Source organism: Pongo abelii, chromosome 17 (genome assembly GCF_028885655.2).
Source record: "Pongo abelii isolate AG06213 chromosome 17, NHGRI_mPonAbe1-v2.0_pri, whole genome shotgun sequence".
Classification (NCBI taxonomy): domain Eukaryota; kingdom Metazoa; phylum Chordata; class Mammalia; order Primates; family Hominidae; genus Pongo; species Pongo abelii.
This window is the reverse complement of record NC_072002.2, coordinates 60,369,044-60,390,182: the sequence shown is the minus strand read 5'-3', so window position 1 is coordinate 60,390,182 and position 21,139 is coordinate 60,369,044. Positions and strand designations below refer to the sequence as shown.

Genomic DNA, 21,139 nt, shown 5'->3' with positions numbered 1-21,139 from the left:
GAAGACTCATGAGGATATCACATGTATACCATTGAGACCTGTGATAATTTAGCTCCTGTAACTCTAGATCATAGTGTGATCTGATCAAATCTGCTGACATGATTTTTTGTCTTTTCTCTTAGGATGAAGACCCTGAGACCAGTTGGATTCTCCTTAATGAAGATGATTTGGTTACCCTTTTAGCACAGTTCCCCTTTCATGAACTCTTTCAACATCTTCTTGGGTTTAAAGCAAAAGGTAGACTCATTTCTCTTATGTGTAAAACGTGGTAGTGGCAAGTGTAAACACAGGAACTCTGCATTGAGTCTTCTTTTTTTTTAATGAGATGGAGTCTTGCTGTGTCACCCAGGCTGGAATGCAGTGGCGCGATCTCGGCTCACTGCAACCTCTGCCTCCCTGGTTCACGCCATTCTCCTGCCTCAGCCTCCCGAGCAGCTGGGACTACAGGTGCCTGCCACCACTCCCGGCTAATTTTTTGTATTTTTAGTAGAGATGGGGTTTCACCATGTTAGCCAGGTTGGTCTCCATCTCCTGACTTCGTGACCCGCCCGCCTTGGCCTCCCAAAGTGCTGGGATTACAGGCGTGAGCCACCGTGCCTGGCCCGAGTCTTACTTCTTGTGTAGGCTCCAACTCGGGTTTGTTGTGCCTAGCTGTTCTAGGCTTCTCTTGTGCTTGTAATTTCCCATTTGGTGCTTAAATGTGAGAAAGCTAACTAGCTTGCACATTGCCCAGCTTAAATAAATTGTTTTTAATTTGGCACATTGTCTCAAGTTTTTTCCCATTTCATGTTGATATGGGAGCCAGAGCAATGAGATTGTCAGTTCTTCTCCATCTTGGCTTTGAGTGCTCATTAAAATATTTATACAGCTGTATCCATTCATGTTTTTTCATAGTAATTATGATTTTTTTTCTTTTATCTGATTAACTTCTAGGTGATTATTTACCTGAAACAACAAGACCTCAAGAGATGATGAAAATTTTTGCCTTTGCCAACTCACTAGTGGAACTTCTGGCTGTGGGGTTAGAAACCTTTAATAGAGCACGCTATAGGCAGTTTGTGAAGCGAATTGGTTATATGATCAGGTAATAATGCTGTTGGTCCATCTTCTCCGTTCCTTTCACCCTGGTCAGACACAGATATTGCATAATTGGGATGATGGACATTTTAGTTGTAAACCTCAGGTCTTATTTCTTGTTAAAGTTAAGATTTTTTTCTTCACCATCTATAAGATGGGAATTTCATAAGTGCTTCCAGTCAGAATATTTCGTTAATTATCTCAGATTTAACTGGCTTGCTAGATGATTGTTCTTGGAGTTGAGATCCCCAAAGCTGTTGCTGGGTTGAAGTCTGGGCAAGAGAGAAGGCATCTAGGAAAATGCAGGCTCTTACTGCTTCAACTGTCTTAATAAATTTAGAGAATATGTATTGCTTTTCTTTGAATTAATTTTATACTCTTTTTTTCTGCTTTATTAATTTTAATTGTCTTTACTGGATCATTTCTTACAGCATATATGTATTTGCAGCATATACAGCAAAACTTCTCTCCCTCCTTACTTTTGCTTCCAAAACAAAATTACTTTTAATTCATTTATTTTATCTTATTTTTTTATTTTTTTGAGATGAGTCTCTCTCTTTCGCCCAGGCTGGAGTACAGTGGGTGCAATCTCGGCTCACTGCAACCCACGACTCCTGGGTTTCTTGTGCCTCAGCCTCCTGAGTAGCTGGGATTACAGGTGTGCACCACCACACCCAGGTAATTTTTGTATTTTTAGTAGAGATGGGATTTCACCGCATTGCCCAGGCTGGTCTCAAACTCCTGGACTCAAGTGATCCATCCGCCTTGGCTTCCCAAAGTGCTGGGATTACAGGTGTGAGCCACTGTGCCTGGCCTAATTCATTTATTTTAGATATGTATCCATTAGCTTTATAAATCAGTCAAGTGATTATAGGATGCCCTGAAAGAGTGGGGGTCCCTTTTTTTTTGAGACAGGGTCTCACTGTCACCCAGGCTGGAGTGCAGTGGTGCGATCTTGGCTCACTGCAACCTCTGCCTCCCAGGTTAAAGCCATTCTCCCACCTCAGCCTCCCGAATAGCTGGGACTATTGTTGTGTGCCACCACACCCAGCTAATTTTTTGTATTTTTAGTAGAGATGGGGTTTCTCATGTTGGCTAGGCTGGTCTCCAACTCCTGACCTCAAGTGATCCGCCTGCCTTGGCCTCCCAAAGTGCTGGGATTACAGGCATGAGCCACTGCGCCCGGCCTGGGGGTGCCTTCTGAGGTCTAGGGAAAGCCTTGAGTATAGAGTTAGGAGAATGAGATAGTGGGAGGGAGGATGGCTGGTGCCTTGGAGATAAATTTGTTAAAAGCTAAAAGCCCATCTACCTGTTATTAACAGAAGTCCATCCAGACATTTGTTTTCTGATTTTGCTTAATAAATAAGACCATAAATAAAATTTGTCCCTAAGCTCACATACATGATGTAGGATTGCGTGCTTACTGTATGCCAGGACTGTGATCTCTTATTTTGTTCTCTCAGTAACTCTATAGGAAGGACGTTGATATCATTACTGTTTTAAGATCACTGTTTACATTATTGTGTAAATAACAGCTGTAGTGTATTATGATTATTCTTTCTTTGTTTTTCTTTCCATCTGCTTACTTTTCTTTGTACCTAGTGCAGATTCTTCTCATACCTTCTAACTGCAGAACAGTTTCCCATAAGGGCTTGCCTTCAGATCGTCTATTAGTTCCCATTTTATTCCTCCATCCTCACTTGAACTTGCTTTTCCTCCCACCACTACGGAAACAGCTCCTACAGATGAAGATCTCTAATGAACCTTGTGCTCCTGATCCAGTGGCCAGTTCTGGGTCTCTTCATCCTACTTGGCATCTCTCACGTAGCTTACATAGCAGCCTTTCTCATAGTTAGTTGATCATTTTATCCTTAAAACATTTTCTTTGCTTGGTTTCCAGGATACTACATTCTCCTGAGTTCTCCACCATTTCACTGACAATACCTTTTCTGCCTCCTTGGTTTTTTCATTCTCACTTCCAGACTTAACGTTAGAATGTCTCAGGGCTCAGTCCCTGGACCTCTCTTCTCTTTATCTACACTTGCTTTTTGAGATGTCATTCATTCATCTTTAAATATCTAAACACTGTTACAATTCTCAGAGTTATATTTCCAGCCCATACCTCTCTCATAAACACATTGTATATTCAGCTACCAACCAAGCACCTCCACTTGGATGACTCATTAACATTGTAACGTAATGTTCTCAAAGTGAACTCACTTTCCCCACCTCCCAAACTACTCCCCCCAGTTTCATTAAGTAGCAACTCTATTCTAGTTTCTCAGGCCAAAACACCTGGTGCCACCTGTGGCTTTTCTTTCTTTTATACGCCACATTCAATCTAACTGCAAATTTTATCATCTCCACCATCAAAATACCATCTTTTATCAAATCTAAAATGCCACCAATTATTTTTTAAGATATATTTTATGTGCCACTAACATAGGGAAAATGCTGCCAAATTATGGCATCACATCATTAATATTAACATGGATTCTGACGTTCTAATTGCAGAGATATTAGTGTGAAAGACGTTCATCCTTTTGAATCAATGAAACATGCTCTTTCCAGAATCTAGCTGCTTCTTACCACCTTCGCTGCTAGCACCCCATTTCATTCCTAAACCTCCTAACTTATCTTCTTGCTTCTGTCCTTTCCCCACCTCAGTGTATTCTTAAACAGCCAGCGTTCCTTATGAATTGTGAGTCAGCCCATTCACTGTCTACCCAGGACCCTACTGTGCTCCCCACTGCACTCAGGGAAAAAGCCGAAGTCCTCACAGTGGCCTGCAGGGCCCCTCATGATCTGGTTTCCTGCCACTTTTCTGATTTCATCTCCAGCCAGTCTCCCTCTCAGCATATTGGCCTCCTTGCTGTTCCTAAACATACCTGACACCCCTTGGAGTTTTGCATTGGTTGTTTCTTCTACGTGGACACTCTTCTCATGGACACTATTGTGATTCGTCACTGTTTTCCAGACGTTATCAAATGTCCCTCTTTAGTAAGGCCTTTCGTGCTCCCAACCCACCTCCTTACCCTGCCCACCGGTCCACCTCTAGACATACTTTATTCTCTTCTCTGGCTTTATTTTTCTCAGTGTCACTTACAACCATGTGACAGACTATATATGACTTTATTTTATTTGTTGTCTCTTTGCCCTTCACTAAATGTAAGCTCCATGAAGGTGGGATTTTATTTTCCCCATTTCATTACTTTCAGAACCTGGGCATTAGTAGGTGGATAGTAGGTGCTCAATAAATATGTGTTGAATAAGTGAATGTTGTAAATGTAAAATGTAAAGGTGCAGATATTGAGCTAATGAAAAGTACTGTATTATCTTTCCTCATGCTCAGGATGACCCTTGGTTATGTAAGTGACCATTGGGCACAGTATGTGAGCCACAACCAAGGCTCAGGATTGGCCCAACAGCCCTACTCTATGGAGAAACTACAGGTTGAATTTGATGAGCTGTTTTTGAGGGCTGTCCTACATGTGCTGAAGGCCAAAAGGTAAGTAAGACATATGATGATATTTAGTGAGAAGTAACTTCCTCACTAGTAAGAACCATTAGAATGAAAGCCACTTAAGTAGGTCTTTTATAATAGTTTCTTAGTGTATTTCATCTATTTCTTGTCACGGGCAAATTCTTGGGTCTTGGTTTCCTTATCTGTAGTACCCACCTGTTGACTAAAATGGTCTCTCTCTCTCTCAATTTCTTTCTGTTTTAAGATAACACTATTCTGGTGTCTCAGTTTTTTGCCACCCTGAACTTTTGGGGCAGCCTTGAGCAGGGGAAAACAAGGATAGATTCTATCTATCACATACCCACTGCAGTGCCTGCAGTGAGACACAGTAGGTGTGCAGCATGTGGTGCAAAGGATTTGCTGATTTTATTGTTCAATATGCCTTCTGGTAAGGGTTTTAAGGTCTGGGAATGTCATGGATCTTGGTTCCCTGTCTTAGCTTTGTAAATGCTGTCTTTGGATCATGCTGTCTGTACCGCTGCTTATAGCCTAGGACCTGTTTGAGGCATAGGCAGGGGCACAGCTGTGCATCCTGTGCTGCCTTCCCTGAGCCACTGGCCAAGTTGAGGAGTGGGCTCTGCTGCAGGATTATGCCCTCCATTAGGAGATGCAGGGCTGCCTCCACCCCTACCCAGCTGTGCTTATGAACTACTGGCTCTCCCCTGCTTTGGCCCTCTCCTGAGCTAGCTGCCTACACTCCCTCTTGCCATGTGACTCTTAGCCTCAGCCCCCGATTTATTCTGTGTTGTAAGTTTGAGTCTTGGTTTGCCATTTACTGTTACCCTGGGAAAGTCACTTAATATTTGTGGTCTCACTTTTTTCATTTATAAAACGGAGATGGTGATAATGATGCTACTGTTCGATTAACCTCATGGATATGTGATGAGGGTGAATTGTGGTAATATGAGGAAATACATTTTAAACCATAAAGGACTTTTCAAATGTAAGTGGGGGTTGTTCTTGTGTGGTTTCATATGGGGAATAGAATAATCTAGAGACTTAGAGAAAGATCAGGAGGTCTTAGCTAAGTGTTAACCACTTTTAGACACTGTGAAGGCATGAGTCTAACTTAAATAGAACTTGGGTATAGAAATTTATCTTTTTTTTTTTTGAGATGGAGTCTCACTTTGTTGCCTAGGCTGGAGTGTAGTAGCATGATCTTGGCTCACTGCAACCTCTGTGTCCTGGGTTCAAGCAACTCTTCCACCTCAGCCTTCCAGGTAGCTGGGATTACAGGCGCTTGCCATCATGCCCGGCTAATTTTTTGGGTTTTTAGTAGAGACGGGATTTCACCATGTTGGCCAGGTTGGTCTTGAACTCCTGACCTCAAGTGATCTGCCCGGCTCAGCCTCCTAAAGTGCTGCCATTACAGACATGAGCCACCGCGCCTGGCCTTATCTTTAGATTACTCCTGTTATACCATAAATTTGGTGGTCTCATGTGATGCACCAAATCCTGTTCAGGACTGTGTCAAGGCATCAGTGCAGTAACACCTGTCCACTGACGCTGGCCTGGTGCATGGGAGGAGTCTTCCTTCTCTAATCTGTCACTTATTCTTGTGCTTGCTTAGTGGAGAGGCAAAGCTCTCATCCTAGTTACTTACTAGGGTTTATGTGTTGAGCTGTGAACCCTTCCTGTAACATTGTGTATATAATTAACAAAGATAATTGTTTTAAAATGTTGACAGCTATTGTTCTTAAGTTTATTTTAGGAAACAAATTATATGAGAACCAGATATTTAAAGCCATGAGATTTAAATTTATTTGGCACTCAAATGGAAATTTCTGGCAATAGATATCCCTTCAACCTAAAACAAAACTGAACTAGACTAAAAGACAGATAACAAAGATATAAACCAGGGCTGGGCATGGTGGCTCATGCCTGTAATCCCAGCACTTTGGGAGGCTGAGGTGGGCGGATCACCTGAGGTCAGGAGTTCGAGACCAGCCTGGCCAACATGGTGAAAACCCATCTCTACTAAAAATACAAAAATTAGCTGGGCGTGGTGGCAGGCGCCTGTAATCCCAGCTACTCGGGAGGCTGAGGCAGAAGAATCACGTGAACCCCGGAGGTGGAGGTTACGGTGAGCTGAGATTGCACCACTGTACTCCAGCCTGGGCAGCAGAGCAAGACTGTGTCTCAAAATATATATATATATATGTGTGTGTGTGTGTATATATATATGTATGTGTGTGTGTGTGTATATATATGTGTGTGTGTATATGTATGTGTATATCTGTATATATGTGTGTATATATATATATAAAACCTATATAAATATATACGTGTGTGTGTGTGTGTATATATATGTATATATGCATATATATGCCAGACTTCCTGAATGTCTGCCATATAGGGAATTTTATAGCCTGAAATACACCCTGTTTGTGATATTACTTTTACGTCCTCTACAATTTCCCTTCTTTGTTTTCGGGTTATAAAACAGCATCAGGTCCCATGTGAAGTGTTAGGATAATTAATTAATAAGATAGAAACCTGGCCCACCTGACTTTAGAGAAGTTTCTTAATCTCTTGCTCAGGAGTCTAGCCGGCTTTTCCAGAGTACAGGTGAGTGTGGGTTTGAACTACCAGTTGCCTGTTGAGGTTCATAGATGTGGATTAGGCATGCACTATTCATTTTTTTCTTAAGTTTGGTTTATTTGTAATTAGATAATTTGTAATTGGATAATTTATAGTAGTTGTGCCTCAAATATGACAACAGCTTTGAGTGCTTCATATTTTTTTAAGTTGTTTTTTTTTTTCAATTTAATAGCAGGTAAGTTGCTGTACTTTCCTTAGCAGATTTCCTTTTTTTTTTTTGAAATGGAGTCTCACTGTGTTGCCCAAGATGGAGTTCAGTGGCATCATCACTGTAACCTCCACCTCCCAGGTTCAAGCGATTCTCCTGCCTCAGCCTCCCGAGTAGCTGAGACTATAGGCGCGCACCACCGTGCCTGGCTAATTTTTATATTTTTAGTAGAGATGGGGTTTCACTACATTGGCCAGGCTGGTCTCGAACTCCTGACCTCAAGTGATTTGCCCGCCTCAGCCTCCCAAAGTGTTGGGATTACAGGTGTGAGCCACTGCACCCGGCCATTCCTTAGCAGATTCTGACTTGGGGCATGGCCACCATCCTGATACAAGTTTTTTTTTTTGGTTGTGATAACATTTACATACAATTTTAATATGCATCTGTTGAGTGCTGTTTGTTTTTGAGATACTGGTTTAAGTAGCAGATAATTAAAATATAAGGTTCTAGTTTTAAACTGGTTTATATAAAAATGAACAAGACCTGGTTTCTGCTCTCAAATTGCTGTTAGGTTAGTATGTCATATATAAATTACAGTACCATGAGGGGTTTCTCATATTGTGTGTGTTTTTTTTTTTTTTTTTTTGAGACGGAGTCTCGCTCTGTCGCCCAGGCTGGAGTGCAGTGGTGCAATCTTGGCTCACTGCAAGCTCCGCCTCCCGGGTTCACGCCATTCTCCTGCCTCAGCCTCCCGAGTAGCTGGGACTACAGGCGCCTGCCACCATGCCCGGCTAATTTTTTGTATTTTTAGTAGAGGCGGGGTTTCACTGTGTTAGCTAGGATGGTCTCGATCTCCTGACCTCATGATCCGCCCGCCTCTGCCTCCCAAAGTGCTGGGATTACAGGCGTGAGCCGCCGCGCCCGGCTCATGTTGTGTTTTAAGAATCACTTGAGTCAGAGTCACCAAGGGTGACTATAAAAGGTGCAAATTCTTGTGCCCCAGCTGTGACCTACAAAATCATGGTCTCTATAGGTGAGGCTTGGGAATCTGCATTTTCCAGAAAGTCTCCAGGTGGTTTTTCTGCCACTACAGTGTGAGGATCACTGGGAGAAGGTATGATGGCAAAGTCAGGTATGGATGGAGTTCTCTAATAGTGCAGAGGAGGAAGTCCAAGGAGGGCTTGACCCATGGAAGGAGCCAGCCTGGAGGTGTAGGGTCTCTCCAGGCTTGCTGGAATGCAGTGGTAACTGAAGGAGGGCAGAGAGGGCTGTGGTTGGAAATACGATTCAGAGCCATACTGTGGAAGCCTTTGAATGTGGGCTGAGGAATTTGAACTTTGTTCAGTGCTCAGAGAGGAGTACTGGATGGATTTCGGTTTTCCTCCCACCCACTGCACATGTGTCTGTGGGCACGCGTGTACCTGTGTGTGTGCTCAGACACACATCCACAGCTGGCCTCTCTGCCACCCGCTACTGTGTGTGCCTTAGTAGCCTGTGTGCGTTGGTGCTAATATCCATAATAATAATTATTATTTTTGAGATGGAGTTTCACTCGTGTTGCCCAGGCTGGAGTGCAATGGTGCGATCTTGGCTTACTGCAATCTCTACCTCCTGGGTTCAAGTGATTCTCCTGCCTCAGCCTCCCAAGTAGCTGAGATTACAGGCACGCACCACCATGCTTGGCTAATTTTGTATTTTTAGTAAAGATGGGGTTTCACCATGTTAGTCAGGCTGGTCTCGAACTCCTGACCTCAAGTGATCCACCTACCTCGGCCTCCTAAAGTGTTGGGATTACAGGCGTGAGCCATCACGCCCGGCCATATCCATAATTATTGTCTTGGTTTTTGTGAGGATGGTTTGAGTTGATATTGTACATACATGTATACATACACACATGCACACATTGTAGTGGTTAGAACAGTCCCTGGCACAGACTGGGTGGTTTGTATTTGCTGTTATTCTTAGCCATCCTTGAGGTGTTTGTGACTAAAGCATATTAGAAAAATTGTAGTGTGATTTAAGAATCTTTTTTTCCCTGAGAGCCAATGGTTTGTCTACTTTCTTAGTGTAATGAAGCTGATTAATAAATAAAATGATTCCTGCTTACATGCAGACTTGGCATTTGGCTGTTTATGTCTGAGATGCCCTTTGGGACTCTGTCTGTGCAAATGCTGTGGAAGCTCTTCTACCTCATGCACCAGGTGGAGAGTGAGAACCTGCAGCAGCTCTCCTCCTCCCTGCAGCCCGCCCAGTGCAAGCAGCAGCTCCAAGGTACAGCCCCGCCGAGCAGTCGGCGTCCAGCTCTCCCTATCTTTTTGTGCTTCTCTTCAGGGCTTAATTTTTACTTTTAGAAGGACTAAGAGGAAATGTTTTACTCTACATACTCATGTGTAATGATTTTGAAATTCAGGAGACTGCTTCACAATGTTGATGTATTAAATAGCAACTAGCATATCTGAAATCAAAATTTGATTAGTCCCAAACAGTATGCCAATACACACAATATTCTGACTTTTAGGAAGCACTTTTTTGCATGTGTGTGTGAAATTATTCTAGTTGATAGTTGTATTAACGGTTATGTATTAATTGTCTAGAAATTTGTTAAGGCTTTGTGCCCAGCCATTTTAATATCTTTCTTTTATTGCTGTTTTTTTAAAGTTGTATTGTTTTTATGAACTAAAGATGTAGACAGGTACTTTAAAAATTAATTTTGGTGAAAACTTAAGTTTTTGCGTCATACCACCTCTAAACTGTAGGATATTTATTTATTTTTATTTATTTATTTTTTTGAGACAGGGTCTCACTCTGTCACCCAGGTTGGAGTGGAATGGTGTACTCTTGGCTGACTGCAACCTCCACCTCCTGGGTTCAAGTGATTCTAGTGCCTCAGCCTCCTGAGTAGCTGGGCTTACAGGTCCACGCCACCACACCTGGCTAATTTTTGTATTTTTAGTAGAGACATGGTTTCATCATGTTGCCCAGGCTGGTCTTGAACTCCTGACCTCAGGTGATCTGCCTGCCTCGGCCTCCCAAGTGCTGTGATTACAGGCGTGAGCCACCGTGCCTGGCCAGGATATTTACTTATAACAAAATTATAATGTTCAAAATGAAAAACACCATTTAATTAGATGTATGTTGTAGTGATTTTAAAAAACTACCCTATACATTAAAAAAGATAGACAATTTACTGAAATACAAGATTAAAAAAAAAAACACCAAAGATAATTCTGTTTTCCAAATGTTTTTTCCTTCACGGTAGGACGTAAAGGCTGTTTTCCAAATTTTTAAATGTCTGTATCACTTAAAAGAAAATCATATACTTTAAAAATTATTGAGCCTCTACTGTTTGCAAAGTAGTTTCTGCAGATATTCATGATTTTTTTAAAATTTCCAGTTCTTTTTTTTTTTTTTTTTTTGAGAATGAGCCTTGCCCCGGCTGGAGTGCAGTGGTGCAACTTCATCTCCCTGCAACTTCCATCTCCCTGGCTCAAGTGATTCTCCTGCCTCAGCCTCCCGAGTAGCTGGGATTACAGGTGCACACCACCATGCCCAGCTAATTTTTATATTTTAGTAGAGACAGGGTTTCACATTGTTGGCCAGGCTGGTCTTGAACTCCTGACCTCAAGTGATCCACCTGCCCTGGCCTCCCAAAATGCTGGGATAATAGGCGTGAGCCACCGCACTCAGCCTCTATTTCTGTCTCTCTAGATTGATGTCTTTATTCTTCTGTTTCTGTTTTTTTCTTTTACGGGGCTCTGCATGCGTCCTCTTTTGTCTCTTTCTGTTTTTCTTTTTATCTTTTTAGTGGTAGCTCTGGATTCCTTATATTATTATTCTTTGTAAAATGCGTCTCCACTGTCCAGGGGGCAGTGCTTCTATTAGACCATTGCCGTGGTTGGACTTGGGCTTACGAGTGAACTAGGTGAGAGGTCTCGCAGCCATTGTCTGTCCTCTGGCAGCTATTTCTGTGGTTGAAATAGCTAACACAGAAGCAGACATTTCCTTTGGAAGTGTCTGGGATGGTCAGCAGCACTTCTTTGTATACCTGAGTCCTGGGTAGGTCTCCTTTGTAGTGTCATCTCCCTTCATTGCGGACTTACTATCTGCCAGGCTCTGTGTTAGCATGTGGCAGATGGAGCCGATGTCGAACAGCTCAGCTCTGTAGTGGATGTGATTCCAGACCCTGAAGCGGCAGTAGCAGCCTTGTCTTGCCCTAGAGCTTTGGATCCTGCTGCTGGAGTTTTCTGTCTGGACTCCAGGCTCCCATGGCACTTTTATCTTTATCTCCCTTAGGGCCTGTATCACCTGACACAGGAGTTAGTGGCACAGTAGAGAAGTTTCATCTGGCTTACTATGTTCTAGCCTTGAGAGTGGAGTCTTTGCAAAATTTGATCCTCCTGCTCTAATTTGCTGTTTTTTCATCTTCTCCTTTGCTTAATCTTTTATATACCAATTTTGTTAGGAGGCTTGATTTTTATTGTTTGTAGAAGAATAAGGCTTCCTAACATATTTTACCTTCCTCACTTTTTATGTTTAGTAAATGCCAGAAGTGCTTATTCTTTATAACCAGTTCTTATTTATCTGTGGTAATGGGAGTAGGGTGAGCTTGAAATCAGTTTCCAGGGAACAAATTTTAACTAGTTTTAACATTTCGTAACTAGCAGATTTCTCAGCAGTGATTGTTAAAAACCGGTCTGTTTTAATTTGGCTTCTTTTTGTTTATTTCTAGTCTGATCAACATTCTGACTACTAGTGAAGTGTAGCCATAAGCAAATCTGATGACAAATAAATGTAGAAATGTGTTTGTTTGTCCTTATAGTTAATATTTTAAAAGCTAATTAGAAAGTTATTTCACTTTCCCATTGTTTTTTCTATAGAATTATTTAAAATATAAGGCCTTTTCCTTGATTTGTACCTTAAACATTATAAGTTTGAATGATAATTCTTTTTTTTCTTTTTAAATATCCTTTCACAATGTAAGTTAGAATGATCATGCCAATTTTCATTATTCTGGGAATACTCTGTGTAATAATTTCCACTATAAATCCAATTTGGAGATGGAAAATGAAAATTGTTTTGGTAAATGTCCCAGAGTTATTTTGAAAATGCAGGAAATTTGGTGAGCTATCTACTTTGGTTTCTCAAATGTGTAAATATGAAAAGAATTATTGGCTTGTTGCCTTCTTATTGTGAAAAGTTCCATCAAGGATATATATATATATATATTTTATTTTATTTTATTATTATTATTATTTTTTGAAATGGAGTCTTGCTCTGTTGCCCAGGAGGGAGTACAGTGGTGTGATCTTGGCTCACTGCAACCTCCGCCTCCTGCATCAGTCTCCCGAGTAGCGGGGACTACAGGTGTGTGCCACCACGCCTAGCTAATTTTTGTATTTTTAGTAGAGACGGGGCTTCACCATGTTGGCCAGGCTGGCCTCAAACTCCTGACCTCAAGTGATCTGCCCACCTTCGGCCTCTGAAAGTGCTGGGATTACAGGTGTGAGCCACAGCGCCCGGCCAAGCACATGTATTTTTAAAATTGGCTTTTTTTCCGTTCTGCTGTAGAACTTTGCATGTAATTTACTGTCATGTATATTTGTGAATATTTCTTCCTAATGGCAGAATTTAGTATTGCTTATACTACATCCTTTGCGATATAGGCAAAACATCACATTTATTATATTGTTTATGACATTCATTAGTATTTCAGTTACAGTTATAACTAATTTCTTGCCCCTGGTTTTTCTTCATAAGCAAATCTCTTTTTTTTGGAATATCCTATTTGTGCCAAGTAGTTGCTAGTATTAGCAGTTTTCATTAGTCAGGTCTTTGTTTGTCTGATGGTTACCAAGTAGCTTCAAGTGTGCCTTTGAAGTTGGCAGTACTGCCTTTGAAGGTGACTGCCTAGTGACAGCAGCAGTGCTTTGCAGTTAACTAAGCACGTCACCAGTGACATGCTATTTAATCTTCTTATTAAATAACCTTTTAAGACAGATGTGGGTACTGAAGCTTAGAGATGTTAAATGTCTCCTGTGAGGCTACATTATAGAGTTTGTTGGGTTTGTTGGAATTTCAGAGGCCATCTGGTCCAGCCTTATTCCTGATGCCTGTAGGAATCTATTTTGGAACAAAGACAGACCTTTTGTATCTTTAAATATTCCTAAATCTTTTTCTCTGAAAGAGTGATTAAAAGATATAAATTTATTCTTTCCCCACTCTAATTTTCTTGATATGAATTTGCAGACCCAGAACATTTTACCAACTTTGAGAAGTGTCTTTCTTCTATGAATAGCTCAGAAGAGATTTGCCTTCTGACTACCTTTGCTCAGATGGCTCAGGCCAGAAGAACCAATGTGGACGAAGACTTCATAAAAATTATCGTTCTGGAGATATATGAGGTTAGAATATGAAGTTTTATAAATCAGCTAAAAATGTTTTCTTTTGGATTGTCCAACTGTTGATTTTTTTGGGGGATTGCTTTTACAAATTGTGACTTATTTAGCTACTGTCTACACTTTTGAGAAGGGATAGAGAATCAGTGGAACATTATTTTGTTACGGGGTTATTGAAAATGTGAATTATATCCATTCCCCAGTACTTATTATCTTTTGAAATTTGTTGCACCAGTTTCAGTAAGGGAGAGACCGTATGACACAGCCTGACACTTACAGTTTTTATGATGTATGTTTCCCTCGCCCCCACCCCTTCAACTAAACTCTTCCACTCTGGCTAGTGGCAGAAACCTAGCTTCCCAGCCAGTTTAAATGAGGTGGTGGGAAGAATATTGAACCTGGAGTTAGGATACCTGAGTTTTAACTCTGCTATTAATTGGCCATCTCACATCAAAAAAGATAACATATTACCCCAGGCTTCATTTTCCTCATCTATAATATGAAGTTACAGGCTGGGATGAGCTCCTTGCATTCTTCATCTTTTCACTGAGCCATCCATGAGGGTGGAGGGGAGTGAAATTTGGACCCCTGAGCATCTAGGGACTAGCCCAAAGTGGTTACCAAAATGTTCATTGGAGTTTTTTGTATATTTAAAAAGCCCTGCACATTTTACACTTTAAGCTGTCATTTATCTGTTGCTCTGCATACAAAATATCTCCTCCAAAGTATTCAAGTGTACTCAAGTAAAATTATGTTTGAAGATGATTATTTGGGTTTTATTATCTTCCCCTAATAATCCAGTTTGAGAATGACAAACCTGGATGTTCTTTCCAGGATCAAATACTTGATTCAGCTGTTCCTATACTGGTACTTCATAACCATGCATAAAGTTAAGATCTCGATGGATCTGGAATTCAGACTATCTTCATGATCTGAAAAACTTGGGGAGAGAAGACATATTTTCACAGACATTAAGTGACATTCTCAAGATCTGTTGCTAAAGTAATATTTATGCTCTTGAGTAAAGTTTCCAGTGTTTTGACTAGGAGTCACAATAAAAATTACATTCTATATAACATTCTGATCCTGTGTGTGTATGTACAATTGAAGCAATACTTAATCTACCTGTGATGCACTATTACATTTTTCTGTTTTATTTTATTCTGTTATTTTTCTGTATATTCCATTGTGTTAAAAAATACCATTGGCATTAATGGATTGTAACATACAGTTTGGAAGACATAATTCAAAAGGAGTTGGTAAACAATGTTTTAGAAGATCTTGTAGTTAGGGATCTTATTTTGTAGGGGAAGCTAGGCATTTCCATGAAATGCATTCTGATTTTCATCATTGGTAGTGATTTCCTCAAATTTAGAAAAGTTTTGAAACTGCAGGAACCATTTTATTGTTACCGACAGACTTTGGGATATACTTTTTGAATCTACACTTGAAGTCATTGTTATAAAAAGTTGCCATTCTCTTATATTCCTCTCCCTCCACCTTTCAGCCTCAGAGTAGACAGTTACCTATATGAAGTTTTAACATTTTTTGGAACACAGTGTCAACTAAGGCTCGATGTAAGATTCTTTCTGCTTTGCTTGAAGAAAGTATATAAGTGTGTTCTGACTAATAATTGATATTAAAAGTGCCATCTTCTTCCCCCTGCCCCCCATTTAGGTATCTTATGTCACCCTGTCTACCAGAGAGACTTTTTCAAAGGTTGGTCGAGAGCTTTTAGGGACTATCACAGCTGTTCACCCTGAGATAATTTCTGTCCTTCTGGATAGAGTTCAAGAGACCATTGACCAGGTTGGAATGGTAAGAGCACTGATTTTGTTTGTTTTTGTTTTTTTAAATCTTGGAATGGAACATTGGCAAAAATAGGAAGGTTCTTGGGAATGATCTTGTCACTGGTGGTATAAACAGAATGAAAGGAACTAACATTTACTGTGCCTGCCTCTGTGTCATTCACCACACCAACTTGGGATTAGCTGCTGCTTATAAAAAGATGTGATTGTTTCTCTCAAATCTCAGGGTTGACTTGTCCACCTTGTTCAATAACATATTTTTACTTTATTTATGACCTATAGTTAATTAACAATTTTTATTTCATAATTTGTTTGGCTTTCATAGTTTTTATTTTTATACTTGGAATAAACAACTGACAAAGAAGGTCCTATTTAAAGTCAGTCAAAAGCAAAATAAACAATATGTAGTAACTTAAGTTGAGGAGGACACAGATTTAATTTGTTTCTGTCATTTGTCACAATCCCTTTTGCAATCTTCATGTAGTTTTTCAAAAGTTTTCTTGAGATGTAAGTCACATACCATACAATTTACCTATTTAAAGTATATACGTCAGTGGTTTTTAGTCTATTCACAGATATGTGCAACTCTCAACACAGTTAATTTTAGAGCATTTTCATCACCTCAAAAACCCTTAGACTTCAGCTATCACTTTTTTTTTTTTTGAGATGGAGTTTTGCTCTTGTTGCCCAGACTGGAGTGCAGTGGCTCAATCTCGGCTCACTGCAACCTCTGCCTCCCTGCAACCTCTGCCTCCCAGGTTCAGGTGATTTTCCTATCTCAGCCTCCCAAGTAGCTGGGATTACAGGCACCCGCCACCATGCCCAGCTAATTTTTTTGTATTTTTAATAGAGATGGGGTTTCACTATGATGGTCAGGCTGGTCTTGAACTCCTAACCTTAGGTGATCCACCCACCTCGGTCTCCCAAAGTGCTGGAATTACAGGCATGAGCCACCGTGCCCAGCCCAGCTATCACTCTTACTCTTCTATCTCCTTCAGCTCTAAGCAGCTTTCTTAGGTTGGGGTCCTAAGCAACTTTCATAGTTTAGGGCCCTAAGTCCTAATCTAATGTCTGTCTCTAGATTTTTGCCTATTTCAGACATTTCATATTAATGGAACTAGGTAATATATGGTCTTTGTGACTGGTTTATTTCACCTAGCATGATATCCTCAAGGTTCATCCATGTTGTAGCATGTGTCAGCATTTACTTCATTTTTAAGCCTGTATAATAATTCCTTGGTGCATGTGTGTGTGTGTGTATAACTTTTTGTTTATCCATTCATTCATTGATGGGGACTTAGGTTGCTTCTGCCTTTTGACTATTGTGAACAATGTTTCTATGAATGCAGATGTACAAATATCTCTTTCAGGCCTTGCTTTCAGTTCTTTTGGGCATATTCTCAGAAGTAGAATTGCTGGATCATGTCATAATTCTATTTTTAATCTTTTGAGGAGCCATCATACTGTTTTCCATAGTGGCAGTACATGGTACATTTTCCTTTTAAGAAAAACATTGTTGGCTGGGCACGGTGGCTTACGCCTGTAATCCCAGCACTTTGGGAGGCCGAGGTGGGCGGATCACGAGGTCAGGAGATTGAGACCATCCTGGCTAACACAGTGAAATCCCGTCTCTACTAAAAATGCAAAAAAAAAAAATTAGCCGGGTGTGGTGGTGGGCACCTGTAGTCCCAGCTACTCGGGAGGCTGAGGCAGGAGAATGGCGTGAACCTGGGAGGCGGAGCTTGCAGTGAGCTGAGATCACGCCATTGCACTCCAGCCTGGGCTACAGAGCGAGACTCCGTCTCAAAAGAAAAAAAAAAAGAAAAACATTGTATGCTACTGCAAGATGATTATATTGAGATAAAAAGCTTTTCATATACAGTTCAATACAGTAGGAAGTTTTCTGTTGTTCCTTCTTGAGTGATTAGTGGATGAATTCCAGAGAAATGTACAGTGGATCATATGATTCTTTCAGTTTGAGCTCATGACATTTTTCTCAAGTGTTTTTCTTGTTTTTGGCTCTTTTTTTTTTTTTTCTCCTCCCAAGACAGAGTCTTGCCCTGTCACCCAGGCTGGAGTGCAGTGGTGCAATCTCGGCTCACTGCAACCTCCTCCAGCGGGTTCAAGCGATTCTCCTGCCTCCTGAGTAGTTGGGATTACAGGTGCGCGCCACCACGCCCAGCTAATTTTTAGTAGAGACGAGGTTTCACCATGTTGGCCAGGCTGGTCTCGAACTCCTGACCTCGTGATCTACCCACCTCGGCCTTCCAAAGTGCTGGGATTACAGGTGTGAGCCATCATGCCCAGCCTACATTTATTTTTTTAATTTGGCCATAATACTTCTAGTAGTAAACTGTGCCCACAAATTTGCTTAACTTTAAGTGTGAAAATTGAAACCACAATGTGGGGAAAAGAAAGAAGAGAAATATGGCTCTGTTCCACCTGACTCACAGGCAGCCAGAGTTTAAGGTTATCTCTCTTGTTCCCTGAACATTGCTGTTATCCTTTTCTTTTTTCAAGGTGCCCAGGTTTCATATTGTTCAAACACACATGCTCTACAAACAATTTGTGCAGTTAACGCAATCATCACAGGGTCCTGAGGCAACATACATCCTCCTCAGCTTATGAAGACGATGGGATTAAGAGATTGAAGTAAAGACAGGCATAGGAAATCACAAGGGTATTGATTGGGGAAGTGATAAGTGTCCATGAAATCTTCACAATTTATGTTCAGAGATTGCAGTGAAGACAGGTGTAAGAAATTATAAAAGTATTAATTTGAGGAGCTAATAAATGTCCATGAAATCTTCACAATTTATGTTCTTCTGCCATGGCTTCAGCCGATCCCTCCGTTCGGGGTCCCTGACTTCCCACAACACCACAGTGTTTCAATGTAAGTTGCCTACACTCCTGGTTTATACATATGGTTCCGTTGTGCTCTATGAACTTGTGAGGTTTTTGGAGGAAATTGTTTAAGCTCCCATGCTTTCAGGTGGATATGATGGCCTTGAATATTTTCACAGTAACCTTGGGCTAATCTGGAATCAGACCCTAGCTCCAGAATCTGAGAATGAACTGTGGCTGGGGGCTCTGAACTTTCAGTGACACACTTGGAGTATGTCTGAAGATAACTTTCTGTTCTAGAGGCCTAGCATGAGGCACATCCTGTGTAGAGATTGCTGTGGGTTAGGATAATTGTTGATAAGGACAAAGCCTTTTGGGAGATCCCAGAGTATAAAACTCAGAGATTTATTTGGTGACAACACATTCTACTTTTGATAGTGAAATCCATGCATCTTTCCTTTAACCTCTTCAGGTAAAATTAGTGATACTTTTACTTTCAGTGAAAATGTAAATATATTTTAAAATATATAGTGTAAATCCTGTTTTGTTGAGAACTCTCACGGGAATTCTTAATTGGATTCTTCTTTCTAATTGTTATGCCTTTAATTTTTTTTCTTGCCTTAGTGCATTGACTCTAGGCCCTTTATTACAATGTTGAATAGAATTAGTGAGAATGGACATTCTTGCCTGATTTCCTGTCATAGGTGCTTTATATTAGGCTGAGGAAGTATCTTTCTATTTCCAGTTTGCTGAGTTTTCTTCGTGAATGAGTACTCAAGTGGTTTTTCCACATTCATATGAGATAATCTTATGATTTTTTCCCTTTATTCTCTTAAGTTGATGAGTTACACTGACTGGTTTTCTAATATTAAACTGCCATTGTGTGTTTCTGGAATAAAAAACCCTTGATCATCATCAGGTATTATTCTCTTGATGTATTGCTAGATTCAATTTGACAATATTTTGTTGACAATTTTTACATATATTCATGAGGGATGTGGTTCTGTCATCTCATTTCTTGTTATGTCTTTATTAGGTTTGGTTTTAGGGGTATGTTAGCCTCATAACATGAGTTGGAAAGCATTTGCTCCTCCTCTGTTTTTTGAAGGAGTTTTTGCATAATTGCTATTAATTCCTCTTTGACTGTTTGATAGAATTTACCAGTGAAATCATCTGGGTCTGGAGTTTTCTTTGTGGGAAGTCTTTTGATCATACATTGGGTTTTTTCTTTTTTTAAGACCGATTCTCGCTCTGTCCCGCAGGCTGGAGTGCAGTGGCGCAATCTTGGCTCACTGCAACCTCTGCCTCCCAGGTTCAAGCAATTCTCCAGCCTCAGCCTCCTGAGCAGCTGGGATTACAGGCACATGCCACCATGCCTGGCTAATTTTTGTATTTTTAGTAGAGACAGGGTTTCACCATGTCGGCTATGCTTGTCTTGAACTCCTGATCTCAGGTGATCCGCCTGCCTCAGCCTCCCAAATTACAGGCATGAGCCACCGCGCCTGGCCAACACAGTGAATTTCTTTTTTTTTTAGATGGAGTCTTGCTCTGTCACCCAGGCTGGAGTGTGGTGGCAGTCTTGGCCTACTGAAACCTCTGCCTCCCACGTTCAAGTGATTCTCCTGCCTTAGCCTCCCCAGTAGCTGGGATTACAGGCACCCACCACTATGCCCGGCTAATTTTGTATTTTTCGTAGAGACGGGGTTTCAGCATGTTGGCCAGGCTGGTCTCGAACTCCTGACCTCAAGTGATCTGCCTGCCTCGACTTCCCAAAGTGCTGGGATTACAGGCATGAGCCACTGTGCCTGTCAACATTTGGATTTCTTTAAGAGATATGGGACTATTCAGATTTTAATTTTTTTCTTGAGTCAGTTTTGGTAAGATATATTTTTAAAGGGAAATTTTCCCATTTCATCTAACTTGTTGAATGTATTGGCATAGAGTTGTTTGTAGTAGTCTCTTGTTGATCTTTTAATGTCTGTGGGGTCTTTCATGATGGCTTCACTTTCATTCTTGATAGACAAGATATATGCCATGCCATTATTTTGCATAGCTGGGCTACATGCTTTTCCAGACAGATCTCATTGCTATACCGGTTGTTCTAGCACTATGATGGACAGATACATACCATGCCATTATTTTACGTAGCTAGGCTAGATGCTTTTCTGGACAGATCTCATTGCTGTACTGATTGTTCTAGCGCTACTGTTTTGCTCTTTCTGTCGAATACTTGCAGCATATAGTAGGACTTTTCTATTTTTGAAATTTTCATTTTACGATTTTATTTGAAAGATGCAAGACCTATATTAATGAATCCTCATGAAAATTTAATTAAGTAAACACAGAAGAATTTAAAAAGGAAATGAATGGTTTCTTTAAAATTTACTCTTTCTACTATTTTTTTAAATTTTTGTTTTGGATAATGGGATCATTTTTACCTCAAACCTCAGTGTCACACAGTATACCCATGTAACACCTGCACATGTACCTTATGCATATAAAAATTGAAATTATTTTAAAAAATTTTGTTTTGGCTTCAGGTTGGAACAGTGCAGGAATCTGATAAATGCCAGTATCTAGACCTTTGTTGTTTGATATGGTAGCTGCTAGACACACGTGACTATAGATGGAGCCCTTGAATAGTGGCTAGTCCAAGTTGAAATGTGCTCTAGGTGTAAAATATTCGCTGAGGTTTGAAGACTTTGTATTAACAAAAGAATGTATGCATCTCAATTTTATCTAA

The 21,139-nt window shown here is 40.6% G+C and overlaps 1 protein-coding gene across 5 annotated transcripts in view; it reads left to right on the top strand.

Moving 5' to 3' along the window:
- The window catches only part of EPG5 (ectopic P-granules 5 autophagy tethering factor), a 119,490-nt gene that overhangs the window by 23,817 nt on the left and 74,534 nt on the right, over nucleotides 1–21,139 (top strand). For all 5 annotated transcript variants that reach the window (XM_024236031.3, XM_054537835.2, XM_054537834.2 and 2 more), the window contains 6 exons: nucleotides 123–237; nucleotides 934–1,084; nucleotides 4,430–4,585; nucleotides 9,463–9,620; nucleotides 13,596–13,750; nucleotides 15,422–15,562. In XM_024236031.3, the coding sequence (XP_024091799.3) occupies nucleotides 123–237; nucleotides 934–1,084; nucleotides 4,430–4,585; nucleotides 9,463–9,620; nucleotides 13,596–13,750; nucleotides 15,422–15,562 (876 nt within the window). The remainder of the gene's footprint in view (nucleotides 1–122; nucleotides 238–933; nucleotides 1,085–4,429; nucleotides 4,586–9,462; nucleotides 9,621–13,595; nucleotides 13,751–15,421; nucleotides 15,563–21,139) is intronic.